Genomic DNA, 13,117 nt, shown 5'->3' on the forward strand with positions numbered 1-13,117 from the left:
GAGGTCAAATTTGCAAATCAAATGATATGTCACCAGTATGAAATAAACACGTTAATAAATACTTAACTAATAATTCAATTATCAACAATCATATCATTGAATTTAAAAATTTAATCTTCTTAAAATTATCTTTAAAAAATAAATATATAAAAAACGTATCATTTCTAAACAAAAAATAACGGTGAAAGCTCACTCCTCTCACAAACATATCACAACAAAAATGAAAAACCCAAAAAGTTAAATTAACAAAAAAAGAAAAAACGATTTTTTATGATTTTATTTTTTGAAAAAAGGAGAAGGAAAGGAAGAAGGAGGGAGGAGGGGAGGAGGGGAGGTGGCAGGAAGTCAGCCTCATGGTATCTGGCTGGTTTGGGTTTGTTCGAACCAGAAAATGATTCAGGTATAAACACAAACACCTACCCGGCGTTATTTCACCATGGCTCGGAATGTTAAGAACGCCAAGCCCCAAACGCCGCTGTCCAAGGAGGACGGCCACCTGACTCCGCCTCCATTGCCCAAACCCAGGCTCCGCCCCAAGCCCGCCACCAACCCTAAACATTCTTCTCTCCCCACGGTCTCTCTCTCTCTCTCTCTCTCTCTCTCTCTCTCTCTCTCTCTCTCTCTATGTGTGCGTGTGTGTTTTTTTTTTCCATTGAAATTGATGTGGGTTTTTGGTGCATTGTGGAATAGGGGAAGTTGAAGAAGCCAGGGAAGCCAAACGAGCAAGAAGTGGAGTATTCCATGCCTGTGAAGGAGCTTTCTAATACCCAAATTACAAAGGTATGACTCCCCCCTTTTTATTTTTTTTCGAAACTTAAATTAAACCTTTGGATTTCTTAATTTTGATACCTCTGTTCACAAAATTTGTGGATTAGTTTGTGATTTGGCATCATGGGGTAGGCTTTAAATTACACAAGAAGATTGAAAAATCGTTTCTTTCTCGTGCTTCACCTGTTTTTCGATACAATGTACTTTCCACACTAACATATAGAATGGATTAGCCATTTAAATTATACAAATTCATTGAAAAATCGTTTCTTTTTCGTGCCTCACCTGTTTTTCGAGCATATAGAGGCTTTGATTGATCAGAAAGTTAATAGGAGTAGTGGGTGAGAAGGCAATGTTGTTATGGATTAGCAGAATTGGTGCAATGCATTTAGTTCATATGTTTCTTCTTTTGCGATTGCATTTGACTGTCTTGATTTGTAACCTCTTGTATTATGAATAAGTTTGTTGTATGGATGAAATGGCATTGTTCCTGAAAGCTTTTAAAAATTCTTGAACAGCAGATGTTGAGTCATGCAGGGAAGTCCCTGGCCATTAGGTCAGTGAAAGATCTTGTACAGTTTTTGTGTATTTTTTTCCCTCTTTGTTTGTATTTGTATATTTGATTCATGACAATGCTGTCTTTCTGATTTTTTTAAAAGCAATACGCAGTATGATTTTCCAGTTGATGGATCACTCTCACGAGGTCAAGCAAAGTCATCTGCTGTCATTCGAGCACAGGAAGTTCGATCAAAACTAGAACCTCAATTCCCCAGCTTTGTGAAATCACTGGTCAGATCACACGTGGCTAGTTGTTTTTGGATGGTAAATTCTGTTACAGTAGATGAAAGCAAAAACATTAGTTATAACAGAAGTTGTGTATACATGTTAACATCCTTGTCGTTTTCTGCCCTATATTTTGTTTTTGTGTTCTGTGTAAAAGGGGCTTCCTTCGCTGTTCTGCAAATCACACTTACCAGATAAAGATATTACAATGACTTTGGAAGATGAAAGTGGTAGACAGTATCAGTCGAAATACATTGCATGCAAGACCGGACTAAGCGCTGGTTGGAGGCAGTTTGCTGCTTCGCACAATTTGCTCGAGGGAGATGTTCTGGCCTTCCAATTAGTTGAACCTACAAAATTTAAGGTAATGTTTCAAATCTTTTATACCGAAAGTCACAAGAGCATTATAGGCTGCTACATTTAGTGCATGACTAAGTTGGTCTATCTCTTGATTCAATTGCCTTAAACCTATCCCTTGGGACCAACACTGGTGCTTTATTTGAACTTCCACCTTGTCGTGTCATGAAGGAAGTTTCCTATGTATAATCGTATCTTCCCACATCTTGTAGGTTTACATAATAAGGTCAAATGGTTTGGCTGAAGTTGATGGGGATCTTGGCCTTCCAAATTTGGATAATAATACAAAACAAAAGGATGCAGGCAAGTTCATCAATCTCTCTGTTTGTTTCTTCCTAGCATCATGCATTTATGATATTACTTTTTTAGGAAATCATGCTATATTTACATGTGCATACATTGATGTTTCTACCATTTCTCTTGGATGTTGCACTCAGATAAAGATAATGCAGAAATGAGCACTACGCCTTGTAATGACTCTACCAAGAAACATGCAGAAACAAGCACTACCCCTTGGAATGACTCTAATAGGAAACGCGCACATTCTCCTCAATTAGTAGTTCCAAAGAAGAAAAAGATTGGTTTGCAGCAAGTCAAACAATCTGAAACCAATAGTGAGGAGGTTGGTTCTGAAGTTTCAGAAGATCTCAAGTCACCTGCTGCAACTCTTCAATTTGAGGACATCCGAAGTTATGAGAATTTCAACATTCTAGTAGATGGGTTGTTTCTAGATCCTGAGTTCCCCGAAGATGTACGAAGAAAGTACTACAAGCTCTGTCGCAGCCAGAAAGCATTTCTTCATGAAAATGTTATCAAGGGCATGAATCATAATTTGATTATCGGAGCCATATCTGAAACTGTAAATATTGCTGATTCCATTAAAGCTTGCAAGGTCACTGCGCTTCGAGATGATTTTGTGTCTTGGGACAAGTATTTAACAGCCTTTGAGTTGTTGGGCATGAATGTTGGATTTTTACGTGAACGGGTATGCCGGCTTGCAAACCTTGCCAACGACTCGGAAGCTGCCGTGGAGGCAAAGATGTATAAAGAAGCTAGAATTGAGCGATCTCAGGCAGGAATAGGAATAAGAAATATCGAGATGAAGCTGGAGGAACTGATGGAGGCGTGCGATGAATTTGGTGCTGCCATTGAGAGCCTGAGATCGAAAGCTGAAATCAACAAGCTCAGGTTCCAGGAAGAGGTTACTGCTCCTTGGTAAATATGCTATTGTGAATATAAATTCCACTTCCTTTTTTGTGTTCATTTCAATGTACTTATTTCCAGTTTATATCTGTGACCCAAAAGATGGCTGATTCTGCTTTGTATGGTGGTGGTAAAACGACTAGCAACTAGGTACATATCCTCAATGAGGAGAAAGAGATTCATCACAATATGCATTTTTGACTTGGGATTTGGGATATAATTGTGTTTAGAGGAGTACTAGGATTAGTCTCCATGTGGTGCGTAGCTGATTTTGATCGTTCCTGCTTTGTGGATCTCACGAGCACGCCAAGATAAGCTCGACTGATTTTGGTATTTCCTGTATGTTTCTTTAGGAAGTATTTATCAACCAAAACAAGTCGGAGTAGAAAGTGTATTTTCATTTCATCTAGATAGTCTTACACATGACTTTGTACTAGTGGCTCACGACGCTACAGTGATAATAAACACTTTTCATGTAAGTCCTTCTGAGTAGGGATAGGTGCAAGCTTTAATGCCTTCGCTTCGGTCTAGTCCTGCAGTGGAGGATCTTTGAGATTTTGACTATGAATCTTGTAACCCCTTCTGGTTTGTCCACTCCTTTAGTGCTTTTGCATGTGACACTCTCCAGATCTGTCGATACGAGATTATATGTATACGTAAGGTTCGATAGCCGTGGCTTGGCTGTAACATTTATAGCACTCTGCCTGTTACTACTGTGTTGCACCTATCCAATCTGCGCTGAAACCTCTCCATTCATCCAAACCTTCAACTTTTGTTGACTAACTTTAATAAGTTAAAAGCTGTTTGATAACTATTTTGTTTCAGTTTTCAATTATATTTTTTTAAATAAAACTGAAAAACAATGCTTAACTTCGTTATAATTCCATTGCCACGATTAATTACGACAATGGTCCTTGAGTTTGTACCCATATTTTACTTTGGTCATTCAATTCAATTTTAGATGAGTACGTGAGTTAGATTTTTTCTTTTTGAAATGATTGTTAATAAATAAAATATTCAAAGTTTGTTAAAACATAATGTTGTTGGAGATGAAAGTTAAGAAGACTGGTTAAAGTAATTTTTCGACATTGTTCATATGCTAAACTAGCAAAAATTTAACAAATTCGTTGGAAATGCTCTTAGTCAATTACGATGTGATAAAATTGTCGAAACCAATGAAAGATATGACACACTGAGCGAAAGTGGGACACCAAGTACCATAGATTTTGAAAACTAAATTGAAGCGTTAAAGTAAAACTCGATTACAAATTCAGGGACACTGTCATGATTAAGGGACGAAGTACAGTTTGAGAAAATAGAAAGTGCAAAAATCATTTCTCCATAATTATACTTTGTTGCCTAAGTTCTGGAAAGATGGAGGGTTGATCCAAGAGTACAGCTAAATTGCAAGTAGTTATCTACCACAGCGGTGGAGATGAGTTTGGTGAGTGTTATCCTTACATTACAGTGTGGGTTGGAACATCGGCTCCTTAATCTAATAAATTTATCGTTTGACACCAAAAAAAAAAAAAAAAAAAAAAAAAAAAACTGAGTACAGCTTAATTACTTGGAAGACAATTACGATGGTTTGGTAACAATAATACTTCAAAATGTTCAAACAAATTAAGGTGTCGGAGTGACATTTGATTGCATACAGGTTCTTCCACTGCAAACATTTTTGTACAATGAAGAGCCAAAAATACCAAACCCAATCCAGATAAACTAAACAGATATAAACTTTGAAATTAAAGTACACCAGAAATATTGGAGAGCCCTAATTAAAACCGACCACTCACTAAAAGAAACCACCACCTCTCTAACTTAACCAAAAAACCAGCGGTCAAAATACAAGAGTAACAATATTCATCCTCCTTAATTTCTCTAAGCCTCCAAATGGTAAAAAAAAATGGAAATTCAAAAAGTACTCCCCACAGGGCCACACCTCTACAACTTCATCACCACACATCTCTCCAACTTGACCCTCCTTCATTCAACACCTCCTGCAACAAAAAATAATACCACCACCATGTCATATAAAGCTCAAGTCTTTTTTCTTCGACAAAACGATATTCTAAACTATTGGAGCTCATTGACCTAACCCAATGTCATCGGCCAACTAACCTAATCCACGTTTGCTATATTAAACTCAAAATTAAAAACGAATTGGGTGTAATTAATTTAATCTAGTTTAATATTTTCTCACCTGTGAAGTCTTATTATTAACATGATGCTGAGCTTCCTCATGAACCACCGCAAGTTCAGACCTTCTGCCATCTCCATCACTCTTCTCAGCTTTCTTGGAAACAATGTGGGACCTACTCTTCCTTCCCAGGAGCCCCTTCCACCTTGTTGACGACGAACCCTTCGGCGGCCTGGATGACGAAACTTCATCGTCATGATCCTCCCCATGAAGCAGCTCATCTCTGAGAGTGGTGGTGCTCCTCCGCGTCTGGCTGCTGCAGCCGTCCTTGAAGGGCAGCAGCCTGCCCTTGAAGAAGAGCTCGTCAGCGCTCATCATGGAGTAGTTGGAAACAGAGAACTCAAAATCCGAGGAGACAGCAGGCGGAGCAGCCGCCACCTCTCTCCGGATTTCATGGTGGATGGCATCTGCAAAGTCATTGGAGAAGGAGATTCTTGGGCTCATTGGAGGAGGAGGAAGAGGAGGAGCAAACTTATGCTCTGATGGGTTGTACATGTCTAAGCAGGCTGCCATCAGATTTCAAAACAACCCTTAGTAAATACAATTCAAAAACCCAACATGCATATGTGTGTATTTATATCTAATATATGTGGTGATTTTTTATGAATTTAGAATTATTATTATTTTCAGAAAATACATGTGCACATTTTTATGCATGCATTCCTGATGTGATGGGTTTTGTCATGACATGATAAATTGGGGGCATTGAATGGTGACCAATTAAATCTTGAGGGGGGAGTACGGTCTCCAATATCTTCACTGCTTTCCTTGGATATGGGTGAAGCTGCCAAGAAGCACACCATTTACTCTTTTTTTTCATTTGAAAGATTATATTCACACTTCAATTTACTTCTTTCATATTTTTTTAATTTTTAATATTTTCTACAAATCACTAAAATTTGACAAAAAAAATTAAAAAACTAAAAAGTTATGAAAAAAGTAATTTGAGATGTGAATATAATCTCGTTTTTCCTTTTTATTTCAGTACCTTGGAATTGGGTAAAAAGAATCATATGATTCATATCAAACCCTAGTTTCACGAAGATTAAATTAGTATGTTAATACAGTACTAATCAAAATTTACTACACGATGTAATCTTATAATATTGGATGTGTTCATGCTTATGTATATATAATATATGAATATTACTAAAATACTATATCTCATGAAGATTCTTAGAAAATTTCCTTTGGGTTAAACAATTAAATAGATTAGTTTATGTGATGGACCACATCAAATGTACAAAGTACATGTACAAATTGTACAGGCTGATCAGAAGGTGATCAAAATTTTGAAGGGTAGAAGATTTTAAACAGTAAAAAAAGAGGGATAATGATATGCTGCACTCTGGTGTAGGTTAACTGTATGAGCCTTGTTAGGCTATCTCTAACCGAGGACTGGTCAGATGACTCGTTTTAGCCCTCTAGCCCTCCAAGATATTAATATTTTAATGAACATGACCATATTTGCCTCCATCTCCAACCGAGGGCCAAAGGGCCATAGGGCTCGTTTTAGCCTTGTCACAAAAAATCGTCTCCAACAGAGAGCCAAAGGGCCAAACATAATTTATTACTTAAAAACTACAACTTAAATTCAAATCCAACGGCTAAGTGACGTCAGCTAGCCGTTGGATTTGAACCAAATTTTGTAAAATAGAAGTTATAGGAAAAAAATAGAATTTAAAAAAAAATATGAAACCAATTTTGTAAAATAGAAGTTATAGGAAGTTATAGAAAAAAATAGAAAAAAAAAAAGCTTTAAATTCATAAAAAAAAAAAAAAAAAATTGAATACAACAGCTAACTGACTAAGCTAGCCATTGTATTCAAAATTTTCATACTATTCGTGTTGGTTATAACCGACACCATTGCAATTAATCAAAATTATTCATGTGTAGTTGTTACTATTCGTGTCGGTTATAATCGACACTATTGCGATAAACAAAATTATTCCTGTCGGTTATATCTGATAGGAAATCCAACAGTTTTAAGTAAAATTCTGGCCAGCCCGGGGCTGGCTGGCTGACTGGAAGGGGCCAGCCCTCTAGCCCTTTGGCCCTTTCAGATTCCGTGGGACCCACGAGCCCTCTGGCCTAGCCCTCGGTTGGAAACGGTTTTCGGACTATTTTCGGACCCTCTAGACCCTTCAGTTGGAGATGACCTTAATTAATTAGAAAAATTAATTTATCAACATATCTTTTTTCTTGATTTGGATGTGATGTTCTTGGAAGCAAAGGCTGGCAGGATCAGGGATTTCACAAAAATGGGTATGCAGTATTGATAATGCAAAGCATGGACGCAGGTTTTGCTGAGATGGCAAAATTGTGAAAAAGGTGACTGAAAACTGGGGCCAAGAAAGATGCGAGCCTCAAAAATCAGAACGCATGGGAGAGGGAGGACAGTGCATAAATGGCCAAATTGAGTACTCACAAACTTGGGGCCAGCCACAGTTTGTGGGGATGTTTTCAGTTTGAATCCATTGCTGGAAGGAAGCAACACCATCAATGTTCTTTTTTCTCCTTTAAATTTGAAAAACAAAAACAAATAGACATGAACGTAGTCACATTGGCTTGCTAGACCAAATGTAATCCTTCCAATGCAACCAAGTTATCATTACAGTCTTCATACAGTTTATATTAGTTCAATGTAGAATAGGTATCTCACTTCTTGACCTCCTACAAGAGGTGAAGAGGAGAGTGAAGAAAACACTCATTTAAGTTTATAAAACATAAACAATCAAACGTGGACATAGCTACTTTAATTAGAGAATGTATGACGATATGTAATTTTTATGTATCTGAAGTTCGAATTTTATTCTTTGCAATTTCGATCCATCTGAATTAGAAAATCATTGGTATAAAAAAACAAAAATAAAAAAGAAGTCTTTTTATTTTGGTGAATTAAAGAGGTGGAAGAAGAAAAAAAATATGTTTTGAATGTTGAAATATAAATGCCATGGCAATGCAAATTTTGGGGCACAGAGCAGGATTCTCTCCCTTCTTTTTTTTCCTTTTCTTTCATCCCTCTTATTTGAACAGTCACGGTTAAGCTATGTCAACATCTTATATTAATTTTTTATATAAAAAAAAAAAACAAAATAAAGAATGTGTGAGAATGGAATTGAAAGAGATAGAAAGAGAGATTGAGAGAATTCTAGTCCCGCACAGTCACAGTGACACAGAGAGGCGCAGTGGAGGCCAGAATCCAGAGGGGGTTGGCATGCATTGTCATCGTTGACCGAGGTTTGACTGCTTAGTGGATATGCAGATGCAGTGAATGAGCTGGAGACATCGACTGGTCAAAGGGACCACGTGATCAGGGTTGCCTTGCATTCCATAAAATAATATTCATAATTAAAATAAAATTAGAAAACTGCATAGGAATAGGAGGATTTGTTAATTCGGGCACCCCCTAGAGATGGAAAAGATTTTTTTTTAACAAATAATATTATCAATACTAAAAGGTGGGAGAGTGGACTAAACCTCATAATGGGCGAGCCAAAATAATGTGGTTCAAATTAGCATTTGACGAGAATCGAACTAAGATCTTTCACTTACAAGTGAAGAGAAATACTACTAAACTGTAGTACTAAGTGGCTGGGAGAGATTAATTTGATTAGTTTAGCTAATTACAAAGACTGGTGAATTAATTAAAGGCGGAAAATTAAAGAACATATTATTGTTTACATGGAAATTTGGGGTGCTCATATTAACTGTACGCCTCATGCAAAACCCTAGAGCCGTATTTATGTTATGATTCATTGTTACTTGTATATACTGGAAGAGATCACGTGAGCACGTGCAGAAGCTAATGTCCTTCCTGAGATAGTGCCATGGTGGTGGCCGAGCTAGTTTGCTGTTCGCCACTGACACAGTCACACCATTTCTTTCTTTGGGTTCTGAAGAGAGAGAGTTTTCTGCACCGGTGTACATCATACATTGCGATATTTTTACTGTTGGAATTTTGACCGCTCACTCAACTCTTTATTCAACCGATAAATGTCGAGCATGTAACATTTCATAGATAGATAGTGGGACGTGGAGACTAGAGTGTCTTCAAACTCTACGCAATCCAAACGGAAAGTGAACCCAAGTATTCAATAAGAAGTATAGATAATCTCATTTAAATATTTAATTAAATAAATTATGATGATCTTATTTTCTTTGGTTGTTTTAGGAAATTAAGGGATTTTATTATATTGTTTTCTTCAGATTTGGCTTTTAATACAAGGGATCTTGTCATTTTGGATATGGTACACGTCACTGATTTTCCTGCCACTTGGTAGGTCTAACATGAGCATGGGTTTTACGTAGAATCCATTCCAATATACAGAAAATAAATATATTATTATTCTATGCATCATAAGTAATTTATTTAATTCTAGATTTATAAATAGGATCAAATCTTCTAATTTGTCTCAAATTGAGAGGACTGAGGACGGAAAGAAAACAATGATGTATTTCTTTCAAAAGAAAACATGTATTAGTACAAAAAGAAACAAGATGTTTTGGGTTAAATTTATCTGAATGAGAGAAAGGGTGCGACGGCGAAGAGAGAGAAAAGAGAGGTATAAGGAAATTTTGTGTATGTATGCCCTTATTTATAATGAACATCGTGTTTAACGGGCTTACTTGCCCTACAAGTAAGAAAGTCTAAGATCTTCTTGATCACATAGGAATCTTAAATATTTACACCAATCACACATGTGCACAAAAATAATTTCACTAATTTTGAGTTTTAAAAAAATATATATATATATATATTTATGAATTTGGCTACAATAATGACAATAATTTAATCCAATTATTTTCATTTCACTTAAAAAAACAACATTATATTATAAATGAATAAATAATACAATACTTACATGTATTTAATCTAATTATTTTCATTTCACTTAAAAATGACATTATATTATAAATGAATAAATAATGCATGAAAGATGAATTAAAATTAAAAATAACTACTGACGGATCTTATTACCATACAAATTAAATAATTACTTAAAAATCATCGCTGAAGAAAATTTACACACCGAAATACAAAATTAACTTTGAATATACTAGCACAACAAAACATGTGTCTTATTTTTCATGAATCTTCACAATATCTGTGAATAGAATTTGTGTCCCTACAATTATTTTGGCATAATTATTGGAAGAAAGAAGAAAGAGGGGACCAAGAGAGAGAATTGGAAGCTTTGAAACTCAACTTGCAAGCAAAGGACATGGCTGTCAATCACATGGTTTAACCTTTTCTTGTGGTGTCATGACAACAAACAACACACTTTTCTTCCTTCTAATGGGTCACCCTAATGGGGAATGGACACGTGGTGGATTCCTATAAGCACAAAGCGTATGGATGTGGACAAAAAACCCAAACACAAACCGAATGGTCGTGCAAGGCCCCGCATCCTGCTGGGTCTGATTTAAGTGTCCATATCAGTTTGGGGTCCCCTCCAGGACATGAGCCATTAGGGCCAGACTTCTTTAGCAACCTACCAAGAACTTGTGTCATGTGATATGGGCTTGTATGACACTAACCAAACTTAATTTAGGTCTCTTAATAAGGAATTTACATAGTAAGAAAGAAACTCATATTTCTTGGGTTTCAAGAGAGGTATTGTCCCTTCAAGTATCTTTATGTGTCTTTTGATAAATGTCTTGGAGGGAGGTCTGCTGTCCCAAAGATGAAGGAGGATTGGGTATTAAAGATATGTACTCTTGGAATTTAATTAGCTCTTATGGCTCGCCATATTTGGTTTTTGTTCAGTGATGGGGTGGTAATGTGTGATCTAAATGGATCAAGCCTATTTCCTTCAAGACAAGTATTTTTGGAGCCTAACAGGGTTGTCTACTTGCTCATGGAATTGGAGGAAACTTTTAAAGCTTCATGAGCTTATTAAGCCTCTTATTCATGTTTTAGTGGGTGATGAGTCGTCTACTTTTCCATGGTATGATAACTGGCACTCTTATGGCCTTCTCTTAGACATTTCGAGCAGCGAGGTAGTGTTGGTCTCTGGTCTTCATATAAACTCTAAGCTTTCTCATGTGAATAAGGGCTCAAAGTGGTGTTGGCTGTTTACTCCAACTCAACTTTCCTTTTCATTCAATCAAATTCCTACAACATTGTGCCTTCTTCTCAAAGTTTGGATTCCTCCTTTTGGGTTCCTAGCAATGACGGTATTTATTCCTCGGCTTCTATGTGGAATTGCATCAATCAGGTGGCTCCTAAAATTTCTTAGGACCGCTTGGCGTCACATAGTGCGCCTATTCGACATGAGTTTTGTGTTGTGGTTAACCATAAAGAATAAATTGACTAAGCTTGACCACATTAGTTAGTTTGCTCTTCGTGCCAATCTTGACTATGTGTTTTGTGAATATCTAAGTTGGAATATGACTCACATTTTCTTTGAGTGCCCTTTATAGTGAGGTCTTTGACAGCATGTGTTGATGAGGTGTGGGGACCCTCCTTGGTCTTCTTTTGTGGAGTATGTGGCGGCCCAATGGTGGGGGAAATCCTTTCCCATGGTAGTTAAAAAAACTCTCTCTAGTAGCCATTATATACTGTATATGGTGTGAGTAGAATAATCGCATCTCAACAACTGCAAGAAACCCTTAGATACAGTTCTTCAGTTGATCACCAATATGATTTGATGTCGATTGTGCACTTTAAAAGTTAAGCCTTTCACATTTAACATGTGGGTCTTCCATAATTGGAATGTTGCTGCTCCTTGTGCTCTATGTTTTTTGCCTTCCCCAATGTGGATTAGGCTTTGGTTTTGAGGTTTTCCCTTTTGTTAACTAGTGCTTTGGGCCTTTCTTTCTAGGGGTGATTTGGTATGGGATTCCAAACCGAAAATAAGATCCTGAATCTCAAACTGAAAATTTACGGGACGTGAATTTGAAGACCAATTCTGAACTGAAAATTCGGTATTCCCAATTTTCTGGATTCCTGAAATGTTTTCAGTATTTCGGAATGGATCGGGACTGAATTTTGGGTTTTGGGTTTTTGGGCTGAAATTTGAGATTTTTGGATTGTGAGCTAAAGTTTGGACTTTAGGCCTGAAATTTTGTTGCCTAATTTCATATCAATTGAGATTTAAGCTTTTACCTCATACAAATTTGAAATTTCATAGCAAGTCAAATTGACATTTCAAAGTTCCAACTACTCAATTTCACACTACTATTTATAATATAGTCTACTGGCAAACTACTTAAATCCAACATTCAAATGCATGCAACCAAAATAAAAAAATAAATGAATATATATATTCGGTTCGGTTTGGAATTCTGAACCATTGAATACGTAATTCCGAATCTTGTATCGAAAGATTCGGTATGGAGTCCCAAATATTTCATTATTATCGGTTTGGAAATAAATAAAAAATCCATATTATGTGGATAGTCGCTATTATTTTACAAGATATTTGGCAACTTCTTCAATAAATTTCAAATTGATCATTGATTATACTTATCGAGAAGCTCATATTGCGGCAAATGAAATGTTGCCTAGGTTAAAGTGATTTGTATGGATTTAAGATTGGGAATTGTTATTGACACTCTAAAATTTTCATTCTACACTCCAAACTTTCTATATTTAGAAAGAAAAAAACAATTGTGAAGAGTATAGAATGAGATTTTTGGAGTGCTAATAACACTTCTCTTAAGATTTGTCAAAGATCCTCTTTGTAATGCTTTTTCAAAATTTTCTTAAAAAACATAATTAGGTTTTTTGTTTCTTCCAATCAGCTGTATAGAATGATTCAAAGACTTCTAATATTAAGAAGAAAAACGCCACTAAATTA

The 13,117-nt window shown here is 36.3% G+C and overlaps 2 protein-coding genes across 2 annotated transcripts; one reads left to right on the forward strand and one right to left on the reverse strand.

The window, feature by feature from the left end:
* The first annotated feature begins 272 nt into the window (after positions 1–272).
* Positions 273–4,622, forward strand: LOC103964482 (B3 domain-containing protein Os01g0234100-like). Its single transcript, XM_009377422.2, has 7 exons — positions 273–574; positions 691–780; positions 1,290–1,324; positions 1,428–1,590; positions 1,709–1,915; positions 2,121–2,211; positions 2,346–4,622. Exons 1-7 carry the CDS (start codon positions 437–439, stop codon positions 3,125–3,127), a joined length of 1,506 nt encoding a protein of 501 aa, XP_009375697.2. The 5' UTR covers positions 273–436; the 3' UTR covers positions 3,128–4,622.
* Positions 4,623–4,724: 102 nt separating this feature from the next.
* LOC103964483 lies at positions 4,725–5,881 on the reverse strand. Its single transcript, XM_009377423.3, has 2 exons — positions 5,315–5,881; positions 4,725–5,111 (listed from the first exon to the last, which is right to left on the reverse strand). The coding sequence occupies exons 1-2, from the start codon at positions 5,822–5,824 to the stop codon at positions 5,067–5,069; spliced, it is 555 nt and encodes a 184-aa protein (XP_009375698.1). The 5' UTR covers positions 5,825–5,881; the 3' UTR covers positions 4,725–5,066.
* Between the last annotated feature and the right edge of the window lie 7,236 nt (positions 5,882–13,117).

The sequence above is a fragment of a genome, unplaced genomic scaffold (genome assembly GCF_019419815.1).
Source record: "Pyrus x bretschneideri cultivar Hongxiangsu unplaced genomic scaffold, Pyrus_bretschneideri_v1 Contig59, whole genome shotgun sequence".
Classification (NCBI taxonomy): domain Eukaryota; kingdom Viridiplantae; phylum Streptophyta; class Magnoliopsida; order Rosales; family Rosaceae; genus Pyrus; species Pyrus x bretschneideri.

Coding starts and splice junctions, on each gene's coding strand:
- LOC103964482 (XM_009377422.2), top strand. CDS start 437: ATGGCTCGGAATGTTAAGAACGCCAAGCCCCAAACGCCGCTGTCCAAG. Junction 575..690: donor AACATTCTTCTCTCCCCACG/GTCTCTCTCTCT, acceptor ATTGTGGAATAG/GGGAAGTTGAAGAAGCCAGG. Junction 1,591..1,708: donor TGGCTAGTTGTTTTTGGATG/GTAAATTCTGTT, acceptor TCTGTGTAAAAG/GGGCTTCCTTCGCTGTTCTG.
- LOC103964483 (XM_009377423.3), bottom strand. CDS start 5,824: ATGGCAGCCTGCTTAGACATGTACAACCCATCAGAGCATAAGTTTGCT. Junction 5,112..5,314: donor TTAATAATAAGACTTCACAG/GTGAGAAAATAT, acceptor TTTTTGTTGCAG/GAGGTGTTGAATGAAGGAGG.